The sequence below is a fragment of the Mirounga leonina genome, unplaced genomic scaffold (assembly GCF_011800145.1).
Source record: "Mirounga leonina isolate KUSES-001 unplaced genomic scaffold, KU_Mleo_1.0 Mir_150, whole genome shotgun sequence".
NCBI lineage: Eukaryota > Metazoa > Chordata > Mammalia > Carnivora > Phocidae > Mirounga > Mirounga leonina.
Window position 1 is genome coordinate 7,832,271 of NW_023270374.1, and position 25,883 is coordinate 7,858,153.

At 56.6% G+C, this 25,883-nt stretch overlaps 2 protein-coding genes across 2 annotated transcripts in view; one reads left to right on the top strand and one right to left on the bottom strand.

Annotated features, from left to right (window-relative positions):
* Positions 1-17,053, top strand: part of RRBP1 (ribosome binding protein 1) — a 63,531-nt gene extending 46,478 nt beyond the window's left edge. The window contains 17 exon segments of the mRNA XM_035005800.1: positions 1,015-1,153; positions 3,097-3,275; positions 3,420-3,445; positions 6,089-6,179; positions 7,004-7,096; positions 9,287-9,379; positions 9,461-9,544; positions 9,704-9,793; positions 10,472-10,564; positions 10,979-11,050; positions 11,623-11,718; positions 12,265-12,348; positions 14,174-14,269; positions 15,020-15,103; positions 15,300-15,398; positions 15,815-15,958; positions 16,471-17,053. Of these exon segments, the coding sequence (XP_034861691.1) occupies positions 1,015-1,153; positions 3,097-3,275; positions 3,420-3,445; positions 6,089-6,179; positions 7,004-7,096; positions 9,287-9,379; positions 9,461-9,544; positions 9,704-9,793; positions 10,472-10,564; positions 10,979-11,050; positions 11,623-11,718; positions 12,265-12,348; positions 14,174-14,269; positions 15,020-15,103; positions 15,300-15,398; positions 15,815-15,958; positions 16,471-16,509 (1,602 nt within the window). The 3' untranslated portion in view covers positions 16,510-17,053.
* Positions 17,054-21,227: 4,174 nt separating this feature from the next.
* Positions 21,228-25,883, bottom strand: part of DSTN (destrin, actin depolymerizing factor) — a 38,252-nt gene continuing 33,596 nt past the window's right edge. The window contains exons 3-4 of the mRNA XM_035005801.1: positions 24,675-24,751; positions 21,228-22,474 (exon numbers count right to left, since the gene is read on the bottom strand). Coding sequence (XP_034861692.1) covers positions 22,365-22,474; positions 24,675-24,751 — 187 coding nt within the window. The 3' untranslated portion in view covers positions 21,228-22,364. The remainder of the gene's footprint in view (positions 22,475-24,674; positions 24,752-25,883) is intronic.

Genomic DNA, 25,883 nt, shown 5'->3' on the forward strand with positions numbered 1-25,883 from the left:
CTGTCTTGTGGAAGGTACTAACACGACAGACGTGAGGACTGATGCTTGGGTGTGTACAAGGTACTAAAAGGGAACACGGTTTGGATGGTTTGGGTGGAATGGAGATGGATAATTTGGTGTGTGCTGATTTTCATGTAAGGGAGGTCTGCCCCTACCAGTGAGATCAGCACCCCCGGGGTGGGCCTGGCCATGATTATGTTTTAAAGGTTTCTGGATAGTTCTGCTTCTGGGGCTGGAACCTCCACTCTGGCCCCTAGCTTGCCACCATTAACGTGTGCCATTTCTAAAGGACCAAGGCCTCGGCCTGGCTTTCACCAGTAAGCCCCAGATGCTGAGCGTCTCCTGTCCTCCGAGGCCTTGGGCTCCCATCCGCAGCCTGTGGCCACAGAGACTCCCATCTCCTCCCTGACACCAGAGATTCTGGGAGCGGCTGACCACAGGTGGTGAGGGAGGGCGGGGCGTGTGGCTGCCTTCCCTGTGGTCCTGGGGTTGTCCATGAGGCCCCTGGTATCTGCTGGGGATTTCAGAGCCTCAGTGTCCCCATCTGTAACACGGGCATGACCATGGTACCTGCGTCATGGGCCGGATGGGGATTAACCATACCAATGCACACACAATGCCTAGAATAGGGCTTTTCCAGAAAATGAGCTCAGTAGATGTGGACCTTGGAAGGGCCCACATAGGAAATCTCCAAGTTAGACTGGAGGTTTAGGTCGCAGGAAGCCTTTCTGTGTCACACTGACGTCGAAATGGGGCTTTTTCTTGTTTGCAACCACTCTTCTTCACCTGGGGCCCCTCCCCGAGAATTTACTCTTCAGGTGCCGGGGTGGGGGGCCCTCCTGGCCTTCTCCGTGGGTGAGCCGACATCAGAAGCCCAGGCGCATTTTATAATGGTTGTTGGGGCGGCTTGGCAGGATGTGAAGAGCTCTCTGTGGTCCTTGGCCTCAGAGCGAGCTGAGGGTCCAGCCTCCGTCCGGCCTCCTCACGGCCCTCTTCCGTCTGCCCGGTCCCCAGGCGTCCCACAAGGAGAGTGCGGAGGCCCTGCAGAAGCGCCTGGACGAGGTCAGCCGGGAACTGTGCCGCTCCCAGACAAGCCATGCCGGCCTGCGGGCGGACGCCGAGAAGGCCCGGGAGCAGGAGCAGCGGACGGCCGGTGAGGGCGGCCCCTTTGGTCCGAGGCCCCGAGCGGGCCTGTAGACCTGCGCCAGATGTGGGTCCGCTCACCGCCCCGGCCCCGCTGCCAGGCTGGAACCCCCACAGTGAGCCAGCCCTGTTGGCGAGTGAGGCGGCATGGGATCCCTGACTCTGCCGCTCGGGGAGTCGTGAGGTGGTGGTAGCGCTCCGCCAGGTGAAGCGTTGGGGGGCGGGCAGGGCAGAGCCGCCAGGACCGGGTGCCAGGGTGGAGCTTATGAGCGCTGGGTGCGAGGGGCAGAGCTTGCGGGCTGGGCTGGGGAGTTGAGGTGTGGAAGGTGCCTCCAGCTGGAGCCTCCCTTGCCACGGGGCCCAGCCTGGAGCTGCGGTTCGGGGTGAGCTGCAGCACCCTGAGGCCTTCGCCGACCTTCTCGACTGCCTCCTTTTGGACCTTTCCGGCTTTGCTGGCTCACTCAGCCCAAGAGGCCGGGTTCAGAAGGTGGGCCCGCGGTCTCCCTAGGCCTGTAGGTGACCTTTGCCATCAGAAGAGCGTGGCGTAGTGGGGGATGCCGAGGGCCCCTGGAGAAATAGAGCAGAGGGGGCCAGTGATGGCTCATGAGTATGGGCTGAGCACTGCCATGGGCACCCAGGGTTTGGCCAGGAGTGAAGCAGAGGCAGCCGGGCCCCGTTCTAGCAGGACAGACAGACACAGGTAGATGGCCATGCATCGACCAGTCACGTAGCGCTGAGCTCTACAGACTTCGAATAGCCAACGTGACCCAAAGCAGGGTTGGTGTGCTATTTCTTTGAAGAGCCATGCATGGGGTCTGTCACAATTGCTCAGCTCTGCTGCCCTAATGCAAAAGCAGCCCCAGACAAGGTATAAACAGACAGACCTGGCTGTGTTCCAATAAAGCTTTATTTACAAAAGCAGAGAGTGGGCCAGGAGTAGCCCTTGGGGTAGTTTGCTGACCTCTGAATGGGCCAGGTGTGGCTTTAGATTGGGTGATCAGGGAAGCCTGTCCGAGGCAGAGGGAATGTTCAAGTCAAGTCTGGGTGACGGGAAGGGAGGGGCTGGTCTCATAAAGACCAGGAAGAGGCAGAATGGCCAGCGTAGGGCCCCTGAGAATGGGAATGAACTTGAACTTGGCCTGTGTAAGAAACAGATGCATAAGGTAGGTGTGACTGGAACAAGAAGGCAGTTGGCCAGTGTGGGGCCAGAGGGCAGGGCCCAGGTCACCCCCCTCCCTGTGAAGTTTGGGTGCTGGGTGGTGTGGTGGGAGCACTCAGCACCCTGTCTGGGACGGAGATGGCATGAGCCCATTGTACTTCCGGATGCTTTGGCGCTGGGTGGAGAATGGACCAAAGGAGCAGGAGTGGCTCAGGGGACCAGGGCTGGAGCTTTTGCAGTCATTGTGTTCAAAGGCAACAGGCTGGGCTCAGGCGGCCCCAGGGGTGCTGGTGAGCCAGGGAGGGATTTGGGAGGTGGTGGATGTGGAAGCCACAGGCCTCGCTGGCCTGTGAGAAGTGGGGGGCACGGGGAAGTGGAGCAGCTGGACTAGGAGACTGGGGGTGCTGGCGGGAATGCTGGCTTCCAGGTGCCCGAGCAGAACTCGGCTGGTACGAGCCAGTCTCCCAGAGAACAGATGTTTAACAACTCCGGCTGGAATCCATTTTAGATTTCCAGCATTTTTCCAGGAGTGATCTGAGGGCATCATGTGTCCTAGAGAGCAAAGGCTTTGTCCTTTGTGTCCATCATGTGTCCTAGAGAGCAAAGGTCCCTAGAGAGGTACTTTGTCCATCAGCTAGTAAGATGCCCCAATGGTCACAACTGTGTCTTAGCAGCCTAGGCACACAGAGGGGTCAGGGGAGGGAACCCTGGGTGCTGTGTGCAGAGGAGAGGTGGTGGGGGTGTCCATCTTAGTGTTTCCCGCCCCTATCCACCCTTGCTGTCCTTTCCCTCAGAGCTGCACAGCAAACTGCAGTCCTCCGAGGCGGAGGTGAAGAGCAAGTGCGAGGAGCTGACCGGTCTCCATGGGCAGCTCAAAGAGGCAAGGGCCGAGAACTCGCAGCTCACGGAGAGAATCCGGTCCATTGAGGCCCTGTTGGAGGCGGGCCAGGCCCGGGACACCCAGGCCGCCCAGGTCAGCCTGTGGAAGGGGAGGGAGAAGGCCACAGTCCATCCTGCCGAGTAGAGAGGGCTGACAGTGGATGGGGCCCTGTCCTGACTAGTTGGCACAGGGGGCTGGTCTCACGGTGACTACAGCGCTTTCTGTCTCTCGTTCCAGGCCAGCCAGGCGGAGCAGCAGGCCCGGTAAGTGGAAACGGAGGGCCACAGCCTCAGCCTGGGGCAGTCAGGCCTTTTGATGGGGCGCACAGACCCCTGACAAAGCCGCCACAGGGGCCCTTGCCTTTCTCCGCTCCCTCCAGTGGCCCTGAGGACAGGGAACAGACCTGGGCAAGAAAGAGGGTCATCCTTGCAAAGAGCTCCTTGCCTCCTCTGGAGGAGCGAGACTCATCTGTGTGTGAGTGGCAGGTGCCTCAGCCGGGGGGGTTCTAGACCTTCTGCTTCCTCCCGTCTGTCCATCCATCTGTGTCTTGGACGAAGGACTAGCTGGTCAGAGGGTCTCCAAGGCGAGGGTTATACACCCAGATGGAGAACCCGGGTTGGGGGAGAGGGGTCACTCGGCTTTCTGCCCAGATTTGCAATGTCGGTGCAGTTGGGAGCTAAGCCACAGGATTGTGCACAAGGTAACTTCAGTGCTGACAGACCTTGTTTTCTCTCGGCATTGGTGAGTGACCCAACACCGGGCTGTGCTTGGGGGACTGTTCGTTTGCTGTTGCTAAGGCTGGAGCCGACACCTGGGGGGAATGGCTTGAGTTGGGGGGCTCTGAGTCCCTGGCCGTCACCTCTGGAACATGCATCCCTGGGCAGATGGCCACAGGCTTGGGAGCTGGGTCCTGGCTGCCATGGCCAGGGCTCCACAGGGTAGCTACCGGCGGAGAGGCATGAAGGGTGGCCCAGACTGTCAGCTGACAAGGTTCCCTGGGCGGCTGCCAGTGAGTCACCTCCCCTTTGCCTCCTCAGGCCCTGGCCCTGGTTCTTTCTTAGCTTCAGGCTCCATGTTTGGGGGCTGAGGAAGGAAGCCAGAGAGCCCAAAATGCTTTGTGGAAGACCCAGAACCAAGCTCTCCATGTCCGTTTCCCAGTGTGCGGCTTCGCAGAAAGCTCAGGTGGACTTCGTTTCTCGTGGTATTTGTTGGAGCAGAGAGGTTGTGTTTGATTAGGGTTTTTTGGGTTTTGGGGGGTTTTTTTTGCTTTTGTATTTTAAGATCAGATTCTTGGACCACACAGGGAGCACACAGCAAATGTGTAGGGTGCTTAAGTCACCTTGCAAATATGGTTAATCCTAATTTTTTGCAGCGTGCAGATGTGTTTAGCAGAAATTGGTTTTTTAAGTGTTCTGAATTTGTCAGAAAATTGTGTCTAGGTCAGGCCATCCTGTTCTGGGTGGAGATGAGTGATCCCACCCCGGTGTTCTGGAACTCGGGCAGTGGCCACCCAGGGGGTGATCGTCGGCGTGTCCTTGCCACCTGCCAGCTGCCTCCTCCTCCTCGGGGGCTTGTTCTTTTGGGTTTGCTCGTGGGGTGGTTTGCTGCAGGCGCTTACATGACGCAGGGGGCTTGAGGGAAAAGCTGTGAGGGCTCCCAGCACAGCTTTAAGGGTGGGGTCAGAGGTTCCTTGGGCCTGAAACCAAGACCCAAGGAGTCAGCTGACTTGAAGGCCTTCCCGAAAGCCGGTTTAGAGTAACGAGGCGAGGCAGTGCCATGCTGGGAGGCCACTCCCAGGCAGGGTGCTCAGCCTGCACTTAGATTGCTCAGCCCTAAGATGCGTTAGAATGGTGGTTTTCAAAGCGTTTTTGACCGTGGCCCATGAGAACAAATACAGGTCAATATGTCCTCATCGGGCTGGCAGCGGCCCCCTGAGGCTGGCAGCAGCCCCTTCCGGTGGGCACATCCTTGGGTGGGGGCTTCCTTCCCAATTTCAAATCCAAGTTAATCACTTTTAGACTTTAGATTTCATGTGTTCCTCGGACCTTCCCTGTCCTAAAACTTAATGCAGAACCTGACATACGAAAGTGCCTGTTTGAAGCCTGTTCCTCGGAATGGCTAGGCCAGCTCTAGCAGCATCAACCTCTCACTCTCTGGATAATGAGGGTGCTCGAAGCCCACTGGGCTCTTGAGCGTGGAGAGAAGCATGAAAAGATGGGACTGACATCTCACCTGTGCCATGGCGTCTGGGGGTCATCTGGGGCTGATTCCCCGGAGCCTGGGCAGAGACCTGAGGGAGGAGCCTTTGGATCTCAGCAGAGTTAGGTTTTGGACGAAGGATGGTTCTGCTGTATTTGGTGGAGAACAGTGGCGTCCGGAGTCTTGCTTGGGGGCTGGGGTGGGGGGAGGGGACAGCGCCACATGAGTCTCCAGCTCAGTAGTCCTGTGAGAAGGCCCCGCCCATGTCTCTGGAGGGCCAGCTGACATGTTCTGTGGGAACAGAGCAGGACCACATTGAGTAGGAGCTGTGTACCAAGGGACAGGGCTCAGTTCACTAGAAGAGAAAGCTGGCTGGGTATATCCCTTCCCTGGCCACTGCATTTGCTCTGACCTCTGCCATCCCAGCAGCCTGTGTCACCAGGCAGAACTCTGGTGGCCTTTTGGGGCTGCATGCAGCCAGGCCCCCGGGCCGTTGAGATGAGTGGGGAGGATGGGGCGGGGGTGGTTCCTTGGGCTCCGCTGAAAGCTTGTGCCCTGTGAGGTGGTTGGGGGCAGCGGGAGGGGACTGACCCCAGCCAAGTGGCTCTGGGTGGGTGTCCAAGCAGCAGAAGGGGCCCTGCAGAGACAGGGCCTGGGGACACTGTGGGCACTGGGAGCCCAGCGGTGCCGTCCCTCTCTCCCTTCAGCCTCAAGGAGCTGGAGTCCCAGGTGCGGTGCCTGGAGGAGGAGGCCACTGAGCTCAAGGAGGCCGTCGAGCAGCAGAAAGGGAAGAACAACGTGAGTGCTGAGGGGCGCGGGCATGAGGCTGGGCTTGTGTGAACTGCAGCCCTTATCCCTCAGGAAGGGGGTTGGCCACCTCTTCACGTTCCATCGTGCTACTCGTGGCTGGAAGCCTGCCGACTTCCGGGGGCTTGGCGAGGCCTCCTTTCCCCTTGGGTCCATCACATTCTCAGGGCTGCCGCCCACTGGGTGGGCTTGGGACCTATGCCCAAGCGTGGAGCCCCCTCCCCTGCCCCACCTCCCAGCCCTTGATGGGGTTGGGATGTCCTGCTTGGTCTGGTCTGGGGCACGTGGTTGCCTTGGAGTGGGGAGGCTGGTGTCGGGAGAAGGGGATAGAAAAGCCCCTTTCCTCTGCAGGGGTGCGGAGGGGTCTTAGCTGCATCCTCCCCGCCGGGCTGCCCCTCACTGCTCCTCACACAGCCCAGGCTTGCTGGCTGCCCCATCTGCTCTTCCTCGGGGAGCCCCCGCCTGCACCTCCCTGGGCCTGGCATGGCCAGAGCCACTCAGCGGTGGCAGGAGCCTCTGTCTGAGGAGCCAGGCTGACCCTCTCTTCTGTCTCCTTCAGACTAGAACCTCCCTGAAAGGATGCGCACCTCCTCACGCCCTCATACCACAGCCAATCCATAGCGGGCTGCCCCAGGGAGGCCCGCAACATGGGCCAAGACAAAGGGCATTTTGTCCCTTCGCAGCTCCCTATGGGCTCCCAAGTGGGGGTCAGGGACGGTCCTCCCGCCCTGCTGAGCCTGGCTGAGGCAGCTTGTGGGGGATGTGTCGGCGGCTGCCCCCACCTGGCCACTGACCTTTCCCACATCTCCTCCCAGGACCTCCGAGAGAAGAACTGGAAGGCCATGGAGGCCCTGGCCTCGGCCGAGAGGGCCTGCGAAGAGAAGCTACGCTCCTTGACCCAGGCCAAGGTCAGAGTCTTGTGCGCTCAGCCTCACCTGCTGGCTTAGCAAACCACATAAAACACACAAACTGTGTGCAGAGCAGCCTTGGCCGTGGAGCCTCAGAAACCCATGCCAGGGGCCCCAGGGCCGGCAGACAGTGTGCCCTGTGCCCCTGCACCTTCCTCCTTGCCCTCCTCCTCCCCCTTCCTTTGCTTCGTTTCTCCTTGAGGTGAAGGGGGAAACATACTCTTGGTGCTTTCTCTGAGCTGGGCCCTTTGCTGGCAGGGCACAGAGACAGGCGGTGGGGGCTGTGAGCCCACCTGGCTGACTGCCTTTGAGTGAGTCCGAGGTTGGGCTGTCCTGTGGACTTGCTTCGTGTTGTTTTCCCCCCCCTGCCACTTCCTCGGGGCCTCTGAAGTCGTGGCCCCAAGGGTTTTGTGACCGGGCTTTACAGTAAACCACAGAGGGAAGGCTGTCTTTAGCAGTAAGCACTTGGTCCCTGGAGCCCGATGGGTCCCAAGCTCTGCGCCACCCAGGTGGGGGGATTGTGGGTGTCTCTGTGTCCAGGGCCCCCACGTTGCCTCTGGAGCGGGCCGAGAGCCAGCGCTGAGCTCTGGTGGGGGCAGCAGGGTGGGGGAAGGTGGCCAGTGAGGGCCTCGCCCACCCCCTCTCTCGGCCTGTGTGTGTCCTTGATGAGAGGCCCCAGGCACAGCCCTCCCCTCCCAGCCTTGCTCATGCAGAAAGCACGTCTGTCCTGTTATCAGGAGCTTTGCAGGGACTTTCATGAGCTTCCCAGGAAGCCTGAAGGTTGTATCAACCGAGGCCCCAAGTCAAGGTGGGAGATGGAGAGCTGGCCTCGGGTCCCTCTGGGGCAGTTGTCTGGAGACTCCCCAGAGGTGACCCGGGAGCCTGTTGGCCTTTTGTGACAAAGGCGGGAGCTGTGATGGGAGGCGGCGCCTGGCTTGCTCCCAGCCATGCCGCCGGCCTCCAGGGCCTCTGGCCCTGGCCTTGGACTCACATGACCCCGGGGCCTGATGGGGGTCCTGAGGTCAGGGACCCACAGAAGGCCACTGGCATTGTCTGCATCTCTGGGTCCGCTTCTGAGACTCGCGTCCAGATCCCATGGGTGCTCTGGTCAGGCCGGGCGTCTGTTGGTCGTGCACGTTCCAGAACGCCGCTCGAAGGCCCTAATCCAGTTGGAGTTCTGGTGCCCCCTCAGGTCTCCGGCTGAGCCATGATCTTGGCTCAATCTGCCAGTGAGGGGTGGTTAGATAAGACTTTCCTTTAGCTGGAAACCTCCCCAGGGTCTGGGGAAGGGGGTGTTACGTGTCCCCAGGGACACATGTGCTGTGCGGGGCTTCGCTTTATAGCCCCTTCCGCCCTCCTTCTGTCCCTTGCTTGCACCTTGTGCAGGAGCCTTAAGGAGGACGGTTGGGGTCTGGCCTGGCACAGCCAGCCAGGGTGAGTCAGACTTGGAGGAGACGTGACCCCCACGGAGCAGATTGCGGCTGCTGATCCTTGCCCCTCTGGGGCTGCTGAGCGCGGCCCCTCCTGGCCGGCGGTAGCCCCTAAGTGGTGGCCATTGGGACATGCGCCTCTCCTCTGTCTCCTCCCCGGCCCCCACAGCAGCTTGGTCGTCCACGCACACGCACGCGCGCACACACAAGCTCGTGTGGAGAGCTCTAAAATTGAGAACCGATTGTGTGTGGGTTCCTACTGGGAGGTGGCAGGGGAGCCAGCGCCTGCGCCATGGGCTAGCTTGCCATGTCCCTCTAGCCGAGCGGAGGTCGCTTAAAACTGACCCAGCACAGGGCGCCAGGGTGGCTCAGTTGGCTAAGCGACTGCCTTCGGCTCAGGTCATGATCCCAGAGTCCTGGGATGGAGTCCCGCATCGGGCTCCCGGCTCAGCGGGGAGCCTGCTTCTCCCTCTGACCCTCTCCCCTCTCATGCAGTTTCTCTTTCTCTCTCCCTCTCAAATAAATAAATAAAATCTTAAAAAAAAAAACAACTGACCCAGCACAGGCCATCGGGGCCAGAACCTGCTGCTGAGGTTGAGCCCCACCCCACCGCCCCCATCAGCCCCGTGTCACCTCCCGCCTTCTCCTTTGATCCTGTCCCTCCCCCGAAGAGCTAAGGTGGGGCCCAGGCATCTCCACAGACACGCCCTGGGGTTGCCCCAAAGCACAGGGCTGAAGGCCGCCCTCCCCTCTCCTCCAGGAGGAATCAGAGAAGCAGCTCAGCCTGATGGAGGCACAGACCAAGGAGGTCCTGTCGGCTCTGCTGCCGGCGCTCTCCAGCTCAGCGCCCCAGGTAGGAGGGGGGGTGGCCCCCGGGGGACCCCGCTGCCCAGAGGGAGTGTCTCTGGGCCCCACCTTGCGCATGTGGTTGCAGAGTTACACCGAGTGGCTGCAGGAGCTCCAAGAGAAGGGCCCCGAGCTGCTGAAGCAGCCGCCGGCTAGTGCAGAGCCCTCGTCGGTGAGCATGGCTGCCCTCTCCGCGCGAACCCCCCCCCCCCGTCGCCGGGGTCACCACCGTCCCCTTTGCTGGCCCCTGGCCCCAGTGCCCGGAGTTGTCTCCTTGGGCAGCGGGGCGAAACCTTTGTGTTTGGCTAACCGGGGCCCTTTCTGCCCCCAGGACCTGGCCTCCAAGCTGAGGGAGGCTGAGGAGACCCAGAGCAATCTGCAGGTCGAGTGTGACCAGTACCGCACCATCCTGGCAGAGACGGTAGGGCTCGCAGCTGGGTGGCCCTCAGGGGGCTGCTGGGAAACTTGCAGAGCCTGCAGGCGGGAGGTGGGCCAGTGGCCTTGGGGAAGAGAGCCCTGGGTTGAGATGCTGGCTCTGTGTGACCTTGGACAAGTCACAGTCCCTCCCTGGGCCCCATTTCTCTGGCTGAGCAGTAAGGGGGATGAGGGAGGGGCTCAGGCCTTCACTGCTTCTGAGCTGAGGAGGGGGCTGGGTTGCGGGTTTGGGGCTGGCTCTTCGGGGGGGTTGGGGTGCAGAGACAGTCACGACATGGGATAGACTGGGAAAGGAAGAGGTGAGCCTGCGGCTGGTGGCCGGCCTGAAGCCACACTGTCTCTGTGACTTCAGGAGCCATGCTAGGTCCAGCCCTCCTGCCTGACCCCATCCCCCGCTCCTTGCCCCGGGGCCACCGAGGTCAGCGCCGGTGGCAAACCCCACCGAGGTGAGAGTCCTGGTGGCCTCCCTTGTGGGGCCCGCAGTCTGCATTTGCACACTGGCAGAGACCCCACTCCAGGACTGACCCACCTTCCTCCCGCCGTGACACTGTGACAGAATCAGAGCAGCCATCCCAGAGGAGCCAGGGGACAGGAGGCCGCAGCCGTGTTCATGGGGGGCAGGGTCTCCAGGGAGGGGGCCGGCCTCAGTGTCCCATCCCCCCAGGAGGGCATGCTCAAGGACCTGCAGAAGAGCGTGGAGGAGGAGGAGCAGGTGTGGAAGGCCAAAGTGAGCGCCACGGAGGAGGAGCTCCAGAAGGTACAGGAAGGGCCCTGAGACCCTGTCCCAGGGTCAGTGACACAGGTGTCGCTTGGGGGGTGGGGGTCCGCCTACCCTAGGAATTCAAACAGAACTTACCAGAGACTGACAGGTCAGAATTTATCAAAACTAGAGGGAAAGCCGATGGGGGCGGGTGGCGGTCCCATGGGTCTCTTTGGAGACAGGAGGCGAGTTTGCTGGGTTTTGGTGACATCACTTCAAGTGTGACTGTGGAGTGATAGCTGACTCCTCAGTCTCAAGAGCTCCCCACCCCCCAAGGAAGAGGCTGCTGGTCACCCTTCAGGTGGGCGGGCACCACTGGGCTTTCCCGGGAGGTGTCCCGTCCTGCTTGGGTCCTGGGACCGTCCCCTTCCAGGGGCTCAGGTTTGACGGGGCCTTCCCCTTGCTTGGCAGTCACGGGTCACAGTGAAACATCTCGAAGGCATTATAGAGAAGCTAAAAGGAGAACTTGAAAGTTCAGAGCAGGTAGGTGCGGGGCTCTGCTCAGTGGGCCACTCTCCTTATTATGGAGGCCCCCGTAGTTATTTTTCCCTCGTGGACTGCATGTCTTGAGGGAGGCGAAGGGGTCTCGTCAGTCCTGCTTTTCTGAGAGCCACTCACAGGCTCCGTGGCCCAAGGCAGCCGTGGGGCCCCGGTGCACGGCGGCTCCTGCAGAGGACTCGTCGTGGGAGGGGTGTGAGGTGGCCCCAGTGGTCTCTGCAGACACCCCGTCAGCCCTGGCCTTCTAGAGGGTGCCCCTGGCATCCACCGGGCATCCACCTGGCAAGCAAATCTGAAGCTCTCCTCTCCGCCCCTGCTGAGGCTGAGAACACGTCTGAGCCCGGGAGTGCTACAGTTTGGGAAGGTGTTTTGTTGCCAGGGACTCGTCTCTGCCTGTCCTTGGTCGGCCCGTTGCCGACAGGCCATGGGTGGGCTCCCAGCCCTTACCCTGGGCAGCCAGACTTGTCGCCCCGTCACCCTGTTCCCTGTGGTCACTGCCTCCTGCGGGCCCACTGGAGGCGTCTGACGCGCGCGTGCGTGTGCGTGTGTCCGTGCAGGTGAGGGAGCACACCTCACATCTGGAGGCAGAGCTGGAGAAGCACATGGTGGCCGCCAGCGCCGAGTGCCAGAACTACGCCAAGGAGGTGGCGGGGGTGAGTCTGCCCATGGGGTCCCCGGCCACTGGGCTTTTCTCCCCCGCCCTTGGCTCTCACTCACCTGAGCACGACGTCTGGGTTCTCAGGCTTCGGCCCTGGCCTCGGGCCAGCTGACCGAGGTGTGGCAGGGGGCAGGGTGCAGAAAGCGGGCCCCACGGACAGGGCAGCCTTACGAGGAGAATTCTCTCCCTGGCCTGGGGACACCATTTCGGGGGCAGACGGGTTTAAATCTGATACTGGTTTCTGGCTGCTCGGAAGCCAAAAGCACAAGCCTGCCCCCTCCCCGCCATGCTGGTTTGATCTCAGACTTTGGGCCTATTTCACAAGACAGTCTGTAAAGGAAAGTCCAAGGCAGGCATGTAATGGATTCTGTCTTCCCGATGTCTTCAAGAAGGACAGTGGTTCTAGAAGGCCTAGGAGCCCCCGCCTGCCTGCTCTGCTCTGTGATGTTCTCGGGTGGTGGGTTACAGCGACGGGTCGTGTTCGCTTGTCTGAACTGGTTTTCTCCTTTTCCCCATCACCTGGGTCCATTTCCTCTCCAAGTTGAGGCAACTTTTATTAGAATCTCAATCTCAGCTGGATGCAGCCAAGAGTGAAGCCCAGAAACAAAGTGATGAGCTCGCCCTGGTGAGTGAGCATGGAGAGGAGCGCGTGTATGCCAGTGCGTGTGTGTGTGGGTGGGTGGGTGTGGGTGGTTAATTGGCCAGTCGTGCTTCTCCACCCCGTCAAGGGTAACGCGGCGTGGTGGAGCGGAGGTGTGCACCGATCCAGCATTAGGGGCAGGCTTTTTTTTTTTTTTTTTTAATTTTATTTATTTATTTGACAGAGAGACACAGCGAGAGAGGGAACACAAGCAGGGGGAATGGGAGTGGGAGAAGCAGGCTTCCTGCAGAGCAGAGAGCCCGATGCTGGGCTCGATCTCAGGACCCGGGGATCATGACCTGAGCTGAAGGCAGATGCTTAATGACTGAGCCACCCAGGCGCCCCTAGGGGCAGGCTTTGATGGGCCCTGCTGGAGGGGCTGCAAGCTGGGGGGTGACTGCCAGGACCGGTGCTCACGCTCCACTTCCTGTGGCCCCGGGGGAAGGTGCTGGGAGTTCAGGGCTGGGGCTGGGGGCAGTCCAGCTCCCTGTGAGCCCTGTGGCTCAGACCAGTTCGGTCAAACCTGTGGGCGTGCAGGAAGGCCTGCTGTACCCCAGGGCGGGGGCCGGACTGGGGTGCTGCCTTGGCAGAGGTGTGGGGCTCCCTGCTGTGCAGGTGGCCTCAGGTCCTCCTAGCTGTCCGCTTTGGTGGCTGACCCACTCCCTGGCCCCTGGAGAGGTCAGCCAGGCCTCACGGAGGTGGGCCTCCCCTGCGCCAGGACCAGCCCCGGGTCTTCGGCCACAGCCCATGCTGCTGGATCTGCAGCCTTTCCTAAAACCTTGAGTTAGTCGTTACCACTTAGAAATTGACAGTTTTGAAGACAAACACGTCTGGTTTTTGGAGAGGAGCCGGCAGGTCTGGTCCGGGGTGCAGGCACTCCCCCAGCAGCCCCCGCCCTGGGGCACGCGCGCCGGACCCCCCAATGCGCCCCTGCTTATTCAGGCCTCGCCCGGAACCAGCACACCGGAGAGCGGGCACCATCCGGGCCGAGTCGCCTGAGCCTGAGGGCCACTCGCCAAAGCCATGATGGCCTACGCCAGGTCTGGGTGTCGGGTCCTGGGCGTGCCGCCCGGGTCGGGGTCATGTGCAGAGAAAACCCCTGAATTTCTCATCATCACAAGCCTGTGCATCTTGGTGTCACCTTTGGGGGGCTGCTGTTGGGAGGGAGGGAAGCCAGAGGGCAGGCCTGCCGATGCCCTTTGGTGCAGTGCCTCTTGGAGGGGGCCCGAGACCACCCAAGGCCCCCGGGAAGCTCGTACCGAGGGCCCACCCTGATCCTGACTAGAACCTTCACCCGAGCTTCATGGGTGACGCAGCTGCTGCTTCAGATCGGAGGCTCCGTGGCCTGGGGGCCCCCTGGTGTGTCACCTGCCCCTAGCGGTGGAGCCCTGATGTGAGGGGACCTTATTAGGCAGGTGTCCTCTCCTCATCTTTCTTAGACCCCAAAGAGGCTCTGAACAGCGGACCGCATCTGAAAGGAATCCGGGACCTAGGTGGTGCCGTTTGTACGGAGCCCGTGCGCCGCCTCTCACTTCCTTTTCGGTTCCTTAGCTCTGCGTGCGCCGTGTCCGTCAGCGGTCACCTTGCTCCGCGGAGGGCTCCGCGGCTGGCCTTGGAGCAGAGCACAGGGATGGCCCCTAGGCCTCAGTTTGGCTCTGGTGAGGGGTCATGGTTGCGAGACCAGGTCCTCCACAGGGCTTCAGCCGTCGGGAGCATCTGCCGTCCTCCCGAGGGGGTCTGGACGCACGCGTGTGCACGGCGGCCGTGTCCGGCTGTGATTGGCACAAACCCCCACCCCTCCCTGTTTCAGGTCAGGCAGCAGTTGAGTGAGATGAAGAGCCACGTAGAGGATGGTGACGTAGCTGGGTCCCCAGCTGCCCCCCCAGCAGAGCAGGACCCCGTCGAGGTTAGGGCGGTGAGCCGGTCCCCAGATGTCTGTCACTAACAGCCCACGTGGGCCCCGTCCTGCCCATTTGGAGAGCAGGGGCGGCACGCCTCTGTTCTGGCTGAACGCTGGCTACTCGCAGCCTCCACCGCCTGCTCTGTCCCCCCGCCAACCCCCCCCCCCCCCGCCGCCCAGTCAGGCGCGGCCCAGGTTCTGAGGAAGCCCCAGAGCAGAGGAAAGGGCAGGGAAGTGGCCAGGTTGAGAGGTATCAGGCGCTGGATCCTAACCATGTGTGCGGGAGGGGTGGGAGGGCGAGTCAGGGAGGCTGGGAGGCTGGGCCTGCGGTTAGGGAGTCTGGTCTCCGCTGTGGCCCTTGCTGCAACGTCCCTAGCAGGGCACTTGCTCTCCAGACTTCTGACCCGAATAACTGCAGTTGAGAGCCCTCCCCAGGGGCCTGTCCCCAGAGGAGCAGCGGTGGGGATGGAATTGTGCGGCTGGGGCTCGCACCGTGGCTCTCGCTAAAGGCACCTGGGGTCAGCAGAGGTCCTAGTAGCGCCTCTCTTCGGTCCCCCAGCTCTGTCCCTGGGGGCTGAGGCACCATCTCCCCCAAGGGGGAGCTCTGGGAATGGGGGCAGCTGGAGGCAGGGAGAGGCTGAGGGAGCGCCAGTTGCAGCGCCAGTTGCAGCTAGAAGGTGGAGCCTGCTGGAGCCGCGGTCCCCGCCGGGGTCCTTCCCCAGCTTCCCACAGTCTGTGTGTGGTGTTTCCACGCAGCTGAAGACGCAGCTGGAGCGCACGGAAGCCAACCTGGAGGGCGAGCAGGCGCTGCGGCAGAAGCTCACGGCCGAGTTTGAGGAGGTCAGGCCCTGCCCCTGCAGCCCCCAGTGTGCCAGGGCCAGTGGGGCTGGGGGTCGGGACTCTGCCGGGCCATCCGGCCTCGGCCCCCCTACCCCCCCACCTTGAACCCGTGTCCCTTCCTGCTGGGCGTCCTGCGGTGGACCTGTGGGGTGTGCAGGGCCTCCTGCCCATGGCCTGCTGCCCTGTCTCCACCAAGGCTCAGAGCTCGGCATGTCGGCTCCAGGCAGAGCTGGAGAAGCTCCGCAGCATGGGGTCCCTCGAGTCTTCAGAAGCAGAGGAGGTCTCGCAGCTGAAGGTAGAAATGGGGGGGGGGGGGGGGGGTCAGGAAAGGAGGGCCACCGGGGGCTGGCTCTCACCACCAGCTTCCCAGGGTCGCTGTCTGGGGTGGGAGAGGGACAGGAGCCCTCTTGAGGCCCCCTGAGCAGGGTCCAGCCTCATTTGGTGGTGATGGAGGGTGGCGGGATCCCTAAACCCCAAGATCATGCTGGGCAGCCACTAGTCAGTGTGGCTGTGTCCAGGAAGTAAAACTGTCACAGCAGCCCCAGTGCACCGCGGGAGCTTTCCCCAGTGTCACAGGAAGCTGGTGGCGGGGCTGCACGGCTCTGGAGGACTCCCGGTTCGCGGCCAGCGGGGGCCCTTTGGGCAGAGCCAGGTGCTCCTTCTGCTGCGTGCCGTGTGATGGCTCATCCCCTTGGACCCTCTGACCCCCAGGAGAGACTGGAAAAAGAGAAGAAATTAACCAGTGACCTGGGACGCGCTGCCACCAAATTGCAGGAGCTTCTGAAGACAACCCAGGAGCAGCTGGTGAAGGAGAGCAAGACGGTGAAGGAGCTGCAGGGGCAGCTGGACAAAACCGTGAGTGTCCTGGCCCTGCCCACGGTCTCGGCTCCCCCAGCCCCTGGAGGTGGGCCCGCCCCCCACAGCAGGGGGACCCCAGGACTCCTGGGCTGCAGGGCAGATAGGAGACCCAGGCCTGGGGACGGGACGTAGTAGGGACAGCCTCCTGAAAGCAGGTGGCAGGACCCGCAGCCTTATGGGCCCAGCCCCCACCCTTCCGCTGTCCCCCTTGGTGGGAAGTGCATCCCTGATGCCCACTGTCCGCTAGGTCCTCGCTCTGCACAGCCTGGGGTGCTGGGGTCCTCACCCAAACTCAGGGACCTCCCTCTCCTCCTGCCGGCTCCCCCCCCAGCCCCTGGAACCACTCTGGTTCTCTGGACTTGCTGGGCTGGGCGTTCTCTGAGGGGATGGGAGTGGTGTGGGGGTGTTAACCCCAAGGGGCACTGGAGGCCCCTAGGAGTTAGGAGTGAGCACTTGCCTTGGCTCCTTGGCCCCAGCCTCTCCCTCCCTCTGCCCACCTTTGTTCACAGGAGGATGGTAGCAGCTCAAAGGAGGGCACATCTGTCTGAGTCTCCTCTTCAGGACAAGAAGTTACTGTTCAACTTACCAAAATGCCTTACACATTCCTTACAAATAAATCAACCAACCAACCAACACAGCGTTATCGAGGCCCAACCTCCAGTAGCTCTGAGAGAAGCCATTAGAGACAAGAGTCTCTTAGAATCACAGAAATAGATCTTCCAGACCCCCTGTTTGTAAAAGAGCCTTTGTCACATTTGATAAACACTATTCCCCAGGACCAGCCCTGGACCACCACCGAGCAGACGCCAAAGCCCTTATCAGCTCTGTGACAGACCCCAGGGGATGTGCTGGGGAGGCCGGGACCTCTGGGTATCTGTATGTCAATCAGTGCAATTGTTTTCTTTCCCTGGGTTGGGGGGTCAGGAGGCGGGCGGCCCCGGGGGAGAGTCTCAAAGGCTGTGGAGCAGACTGGAGGGTCACAGTCCAGCCCAGCGAGGCAGCAGCCCCTCACCCCCGGGAGAAGCTGCCAGCAAGAACGGATGTGTGACCTCCTGGACGTTCATGCCATTAAAACCAACACTGTCGCCCGGCGCTTTTGGTCTCGTCTGGTCTGCTGGGGCTCCCCGGCCTTGTAACCATGCTGTGTGGCACCCGTGTGTTCCAACAGTATTGGGATCAGGGTGCTGGGAGTCTGGGGAAGGCTCCCCAGAGAAGCGAGCTTATGCTGGAGCTCACCAGAGCAGGAGGTGTCTGTCAGGAGAGGGGAGGAGGGCTCACGGCAGAGGGTACGGCAGGTGCAGGGATCGGTGGCGAGGGTGAACAGGCCTCGTGGAGCCAGCTTATGAAGGACGAGGCATTGGACAGGTAAGGCAGGAGGAGACCATCATACCTGTTCTGGCACTCGGAGGGGGCTGAAGTGGAGAGGGGAAGCCCACAGGACTTGGGACGCGGATGCCGTGCTTTCTGGCAGGAGACTGAACAGGAGAAAGTGACCAACGATACCTGATGCTGACCATGTGCCCAGCCTTGTGCTTGGTTCTCACATGAAACCTTCCAGTCCCCACGGGAGGTATGCCCCACGCCCCCCGTTTCTGCAAAGAATCCACACAGAAGTGAAAGCTCACCTAGTAAAAGGCAAGGCAGGTTTCAAACCCACCTCTAACGTTTGTCAGCGTATCACTCAGCCTGGGGGCTCAGCTGGAGGAGAGGAGTCGGCTTTCAGAGTCCATGGACCCCGTGAATAGTGGCCGAGTCCCCCCAGACCTGTGGCCCCTCACTGCACCTGCCATGTGCGCTGGGCATTAGGAGCAGGGACTCTGTGCAGAATGACCTGCCCGGGACGGGGGGGGCTGGTCACGACTCCTCCCACCAACGGTGAGTGGCCTTAACCAAGGCCAGTGGTTTGGGGCCCTGGTCAGTCTCCCGGTGGGAAACTGAGGCCAGACCTGGCCCTGCACCAGACTCTTGCATCAGAAACATCACCATGACCTTGTGAGCATACGTTTCTAGTAAGCTCCCGTCCCCCTGCCACACTGACTGCAGAATTGAGAACCCTTATGCTGGGCAGATGCCCTCTGAAGGCACAGGAGGGGCGGGCCTTGGGGCAAGAAAGGCGTGGGAGAGAGACCTGGGCAGTACCGAACACAGGGCCAGCTCCCTGGGTTCCGGCTCCAGCCCTCAGACCACCTGGCAGAGCCCCTCCGCTGTCTACCTGCCTCGAGGAGGTAAAACAAAGGCAGGCACAATATAGGGTGGGGGCCCCAGGAGGCTGACCTGGGGGCTCTCAGGCCACCGTAGAGACTTCCTGCAACTCAAGCTCTCAGGGCCCATCGTCGGTCCTCCACCCGCCCCCTAGCAGAGGGGACCCGAGTTCCGCTAAGCAGCCTGCCAGAGCTCGCCTTGGCCTGGCCTTGTCACCAGGGCTGGCCTGGGTAAGGTCCCAGCGCCAGGCTGGGGAAGGAAGAGAGCCACTCAGGAAGATACTGGAGGCAGCTGCCCTCGGTAGATGCTAGAATGGGGGGTCAATCGCCCCCCCCCCCCCGTCTTCCTCAACATGGCAGACGCCCAGGGCGCGTGGCTCGTTGGCCCGGCTGTCCACAGCTCCCTGTCCTGCAAATGCAGGGCCCCTGCAGCCCTGGGTAACTGGCTTGCGTAGCCCTGTGCCCTGAAGGCTGGTGTGGAGGCAGGGGCCGCCCAGGCCAGCCTCGAGCACTTGCCAGTGAGCCGACGCCGGCCCGCGGGGCTGCTGACACAAAGCACTGCTCTCCCCTAGGCCGTGGCCCCGGCTCGGTGCCGCCGCCGCATCTGACACACCCCCCTGCCTCCGGCCCCAACAACAGTGCAGCTGGGAGAGTTCTGAAAGCCCTTCAGAGGCTCCCGGCCTCGACCTGAAGCTCCAGGGTCACGCAGCTCACAAACAGCATCTCCAGACCCAGTAGCCCCGTTGTGTGAGCAGCGCCTCTTCTGACCAGCGTCCTCTGGTCATCTCCACATGATATCCAATAAAACATACCAACACCAGGATGCCTGGCCTGCAGGCAGCCAAAACACAGATTTTAGAAACCACTAGACACCCTCCACAAATGCCTTCTGAGCTTCCTTCAGATTTGGGCCTAACAGGATTCAAAGCCTGAAAGAACTGCTACCTTTCCTGCCCCAGTTCCAGCCTCATCCCTGGCACTGAACAAGATCTAACCTTAGAATTCCAGATGTTAGAAATGAAGAACTCTCCCCAGGGCGCAATGGGAATAGCTTAGGGCCAGAACAAAAGATGGAAGCTGTAGTCCCAGTTCTGCCGCTTACGAGATGTGTGACTTCAGGCAAGTGACTTGACCTCTCTGGGCTGCCCACTGGGGGCACCAACTCCAGGCTGCCAGGTCTTCTGGGCAGAGTCCAAGAACAGACCTGGCCAGCCAAACAGGTCAAGTCACACAAGCTTTGCTTCCAGCAAATCCCTGGCTCTTGGAACTTCACCCTCTCGCAGCCACAATGCAATCATGGGTGACCCTCGAACAACACAGGGGTTAGGGGCATGGATGCCCCCCCCCCGCCCTTGCACAGTGAAAAGTCTGTATTACTTTTGACTCTCCCATAAACTACAAATAGTCTACTGATGACCTGAAGCCTTCCCAATCACAAACAGTAGATTAATGCATTTTGTATGTTATGTGTATCATACACTGTATTCTTACAATAAGCTGAAGAAAATGTTTAGGGCGCCTGGGTGGCTTAGCTGGTTAAGTGACTGCCTTCAACTCAGGTCATAATCCTGGGGTGTCTGGATCGAGTCCCTGCTCGACAGGAAGTCTGCTTCTCCCTCTGACCCTCCCCCCTCTCATGTGCTCTCTCTCATTCTCTAATAAAATCTTGAAAAAAAAAGTTTAGAAAATCATAAGGAACATATATTTATAGTCCTGCACTATAAAAAGCCACTTATAAATGGACCCACACAGTCCAAACCTATGTTGTTCCAGGGGTCAACTAGAATGACCCTTCTTACAGCTGCAGCCCAGCTTGAACTTGGCCCGGAAAGTGTCGGTCTGTATTTCAGAAATGCCGAAATCATGGGAAAGTGATGTGTCCCTAGGCATATCCAGTCTGAGAATCCAAAGAGCAACAAACCAGCCAAGAAACAGAAGCTGCACTTCCTACGTGTGACCAGCCAGCCCTCTGGGCAATTCTGCAAAAAAGGAAACCACTCCACTGAGCCTAATTCTATTATCCGAGTCGCTGTGCTCACTGTTTCCTCGGGGATTAATATTCCCTGAAATAACAAACTTTATAGTCAAGCTCTGAACTTCTGTTCGCAGTGGCTTTGTCTGCTGCTTTCCCAGGGCAAGAGAGTATCAGCAGATGACCCTTCAGTCAGCTTTCCACAAACATACTTCTGCACCGTGTCTGCACTTGTAGGAATGTAAACGTGCTTGTGGAAAGCAGGTACACCTGCAGTGTAATTCCTCACCAGACTCCGCTGAGGTCTTAGACTCTCGTTTGGCATCACAATGACCTGCATGCAGTCCTTGTTAGCAGGATGCTTGGGCCCCCACCTCAGGAATGCAGTAAGACTCAAAAGTTCCCCTAGGTGGAGATAGAAGTAACTATTAGCATCTTCCCAATTTCTGCCCGGAAGTGGAGCGGTGGGAGAGGTTTACTTTCTCTTACATCCTTATACCCTGTGTGAGACCCTCCCCATAGCATGCATCCCTCTCCCCCCCCCCCCCCCCCCTCCCCCCCCCCCCCCCCCCACATGCAAATGCACACACACCAGCAGGGAGTGCTGGTTCTACAAGAAGTGCCACATGCCACAAGCTGACACCACAGAAAAAGACTTCCTCCTTCTAAAACTCCTGGACCAAACACCTGGCTCTACCTACATGGCTGATTCTTGAGTCAGGCAGCCGTGGCCTGTGACGCTTCTTGGGAGGCCTGTTAACAGAGACTGTTGCTGAAAGCACTGCTTGGCAGTAGAGGAAATCAGAAATTCAGGATGAAAGAATGACAAGCAGAAGTATTTTGATTTAAGCATAACTTTTTTGCCTCCCAAATAAATCGGAAAGGAGATAAAAGCTTGGTATTTGGATACACATTTGGAGTAAGAAAAAGATTCCCAGCTTTTTTACACCAACTTCCTCATTCAATAAGAGGAGGAAGAAACTGTGATCTTAACTCTTAATTGTCTGAAATACCCGAACCTCCACGCCTTATCCCATTTATGGGAGGCCAAGTCCTTCATCCCCAATTCCCATGTGAATAATTACACAAGAGGTAAGTTAAAAATGCTTCCTTTATTATTTAAAGCCAATACTGCTACTTCTAAGTTCAACTGTGCGCATCTCTATATTGTTCAAAGTGTTATGCCTGTGATGTTAAAGACAATCACTTCCAAGTGTCATCAGGTAGTGGCTTCCTGGGGGTGTCATCCATTATCCCTGCTCCCCATCCCACATACAATCAACAAACTGCTCTAGGAAATTAGGAAGTTCTCCCAGGCCCCAGCGAACACATATACTTAGTGTTCTTCCACACCTTACTGTACCAGAAGCAACAAAATTCTGAAGGAGACACAGTTAAAGATGTTACAGGTGCCCCAGCTTGTCAATACACCATTTTATCATCTTAACAAAGTGTTGTAATTACAATGGAGCCCTAATTTGCATTATAATTAGTTGTTACAAGGTATTGTACATTCTCCTGAGGACACGCCATGATTTTATTTCCAAGATGCAAGGTCACTCTCCGAACAGTCTCCCAACTAGCAAGTGGAGAGCTCACTGCAGGTGCAGGGAGCTGCTTCCTGCATTCCAACTGCATGCTCAAAATAGTGCTTTGCAAGATCAGCGCTGGTTAGAAGTGTGCACAATTCTGAGGCAGTCTCCATCACACATTTGCTAAAATTAAAAGACTGCCTGACTTAGTCTTACTGTAGTTAGTGTATTAGTGCTGTTACATGTGGTAAGGAGATTTATTTTCTATTATGCAGTTTAGCTCAAAAGACAATAAAGAATTTGGGCCAAAATTATAACCAGATTATGACCAATTCTCTAAGCAAAAGAAACAAAGTAACTGCTGAGGTTACAAAGATGCAATAATTCTCTTCATATGGCCCTTGTACTGTTTGGTGAATTGCATTATTAAAAATCGTGAGTTTAACAAAAACCTTTACAAGCCAACTCATCAAAACAGGCATTTGGCCAATAAGAATTTAATTTCACACCAATAAAACTTTAGATTTTACATTTATTTAGGGCCATCTGCACGTTTATAGAATATTTAGTTTACTTTAACAGAAGACAAGACAGCTCCCCCTCTGTGAGACCCTGGCCTAAACATATTTGCTTTACTTATATAGCAAGAGGGTAACGTTAAACATGGAAGCTTTCGATATGTGGCACTGAATGATGGTCTACACAGGGCATCCTTCAAAAGCTACAATTAAGGATCCACCTAGCTTTTCAGCAATACAAGCCCGATTGAGGTCTTCCGGCCCATTTGCTTGACATTCGTGTTTTATGCCTAGGGAGGAAAAACAACAATTCTCTTTAAGGATTATAGCAGTAACGTAACCTAGTTCTTTCTCTAAGACAGAAAACTGTTTTCAAAAGACCAGTTCTAATATGGATAGAAAAGCTGTGGAATATACAAACAATGGAATACTACACAGTAAGGAGAATAAATAATCTGTAACTACATGCATCAAAATGAAAGACTAACAAACAGAAAGCTAAAAGAAGCCAAACTTCATAAAAGTATACAGTCTGGATGATTCTATTTGTATAATGGAAAATCAGCCAAAGCTAGTTTATGCTGCTGAAAGCCAGGCTGCTGGCTCCCCTGGGGCAGGACTAAGAGAAAGTGGTGTGACTGGAAGAGGCACGAGGCAGACTTCTGCGGTGCTGGTTGTTAAACTGAAAAACCACCCTTTTGTTCAGTTTGTGAAGAGTGAGTTCCACAAAAATTTATGATGTACACTTTCTATATATATGTTGTGCTTCAATAAAAAGTTAAAAAGCAGATCTAGTAATTTTCTTGGTTTTTAAAACATAAGTAAAAATATAAATTCAATGCTTCGATTGCACAGCTGATTTTGTCAACTATATTGAACAATAGGAGTATTTACAACAGGCATCTCCTTTGCTCTAGAGAAGTTAGCTCTCCAGTGGTATTATACTACACATTTAAGAACTCTATCACAATGAAAACTATGTAAAATGTGTTACTGATGGATGGCTTTCTGAGAAAAATTACATCGCCTGACTGCAGAATGAGCTCACTTAGGGAATTACATAGTCGCTCCTCTGTAAAGAGTGGCTATCTTTCAAACAGCTGCATTGTTTCTGATTCTCCATAATTTTAAGACCATTTCTTAAGCTGCAGAAAGTACAGCAGGTCAGCTTTTGTACCACTTAGGACTGACTGGAGAAAGCCAGTGATAGTTTCGTGAAGGAAAAAAAGCAACAAGGTGACCATCTTTAACATCAGCCAGGTCAAGTCTATATAGCAATTCCCTTTCCTTTACTGAAAGGCAACACAGCACAAGGATGGTGAGGAATCCATCCTCAATCTTTTTCAGTTGCGCTGTAGAATGCTGAGAAGTCACGTTAAAACATCAGTTAACCAACTGGTGAACACAATTCTGGGGTGGGGGGCCAACATCAACCCAAACGCACGTAGAATCTGACAAGGCCTGAATGATGCAGCAATAGGTTTCAAGGAAAGAAAGCGAGGATTTCGTTTTCCTAAGTAAAACAAGCTAGAGCAAACCTGTTCTACTACAAGAATATAAAAACCAGCCACAGTAAAACAAAACAAAAACCACACTGGGCCAAGCCCTGTTACCCTGGCTCGCCCAGCTGTTTGGAGCTGGCCATGGCAAGGAAGGCGGTGGGGCAACCTGTTACACTGCACTGACACGATCCAGACCAAACCTCCCATTCTACAGCAAGACAATCAAGGCCCAAGCAGGTTAAGTGCTTTGGGCCAGGGTCACACAGCAGTTAGGTTACAAGCTTAGCCCTCAGTGCAGGCCTCTGAGCATCTGCCCCATGCTCTTCCCATCATACCAACACTTCCTCCTGGCTAGAGGCAGTAAGTATGGTCAGGCCAACTCAGCAGGATCCCAGTCACCCCGTGGCAAGGCAAAGAGAAGTGGCCAGTTCAAGGAGTAAGGGCACTTTCCTTTGGACACAGATGAGTCAGTTAACCTAAAATCATACCATTCCACAGTAAAGCTAGAGATAAAGAGTATCCTTTCCCATGTATGAATGTTTCCTTTTTTCAACTTTGTTATGTCAACACATTCACAGGCAATATTCATTATGCAGTATGGCCAATGTAAACCAATGACTCTCCATATGCTATGTGAGAAGCTCAGCAGCATCCCAAACTAATTTAAAACCAGTCTAAACAAGCAATATGTACACAATGTCCAGAGAATAAAGGGTTTTTGTTTTTTGTCATCCATTCCCCGCCCCCCACCACCACCACCAAGAATAAGGTTTTTAAGACAGGTGGTTCAGTTCCAGAGTGCCCGGCATAAGGCAGAAGACATGCTGAAAGCGAGGTTCAACCTTCCAGGTTTTTCCTCAAAACAGGCAGCACTTGCCTTGTCACCAAGGCTCCCCAAAGGAAATAAGGTGCTTCTTAGAAAAGATGTAGCCCCCATTCCAAGGGTCCATCACACCTCTAAATATATGGAAGTAAAACTAATCCATACCTTGAAATTTCTTTTTGATTGCATCCTTGGAGCTTGCATAAATCATTTTACTTTTCAGAGGAGCTAGTTCTGGTGCCCTGGATAAAGAGATGCCAAAAAGGAAAAAAAAAAGGTTTAGAGAAAGTACAATTACACTGTGTTAAACATCTGCATCAGTGATGGGGGAGGGTCCTCAGAATCTCCTGGGAGAGTTTTGCCAACTACACAATTTGTCTAGCTCCCCCATCCTCGGAGACTAACTATCAAGGACAGGCACAGACAGAATGGCTCAGGTTGAATAAGGTGGAATAAAATCAGAGAACCATCAATTAAAGATCAGATTAACAGGTCCATAATAAAAAAAACCAACACTGGATAATTGTATTACCCAATTTGTTTTAAAATTTTTTCCCCATTTTTATCAATAAAGGCGAGTTCAGGCTAATAACACCATCTTGTTTTCAACTCTTTCTGGTTAGGAAAAAAAAACTTCAGAGAGTATAGAGAATAATCTGTAAGTCAAGTGTTTGCCACCCTGAATTAAGAAATGCTAGCAATTTTAGCATTTTTGCTTCAGATTATTTGTAATGTATTTTTTAGAAAACAAAGTCCCCTTCTTCACCCTCACCAGTCCCTTCATTTATGTCTGTTCCAATAGACAAATAGCAAATTCTGACCACATGAGTACTTGCTTTCATCTTAGTCTAACATAATAAAACATGTCACAAGGATGTTTTCTTAAGCAATTCAGCAATAATTATGCCTTGACTGTCAATATTACTATTATCTTGTATTTACAAAACTTTGTGTCTCCCTCCTCCTGAATGAATACTGGAAGCACAGCATACGTTTCTTCACTTTCTTCACCAGCAATACTGAAAAATAACATACTAACAATGCACAGAAAAATCTCGTCCTATTCAAACTGCTTGTCCATGAATTATTTCCCACTATGCCACCAAACCCCAGGCCTGCCTCCGCTCCACACTATCTTGCTACACTTCTACATGCAGTGTAGTTAAATGCTTTTAACACCTAATGCTTGCATTTAGCTGCCATATTTCCAGACCATTCCACAGTCGTTAGCACTGAATGCTACTGTGGACTTCACCTAGTCTCCTCCTCCCACAGAGGGCAGTTTTTGTTCTTAGGGAGCAGGAAGAGCAGTCTCTGTCTCTCTCAGATGCTTATTCCTCCCAACCTGAAGTTCCAAGGAGGGAGGCAGAGCCA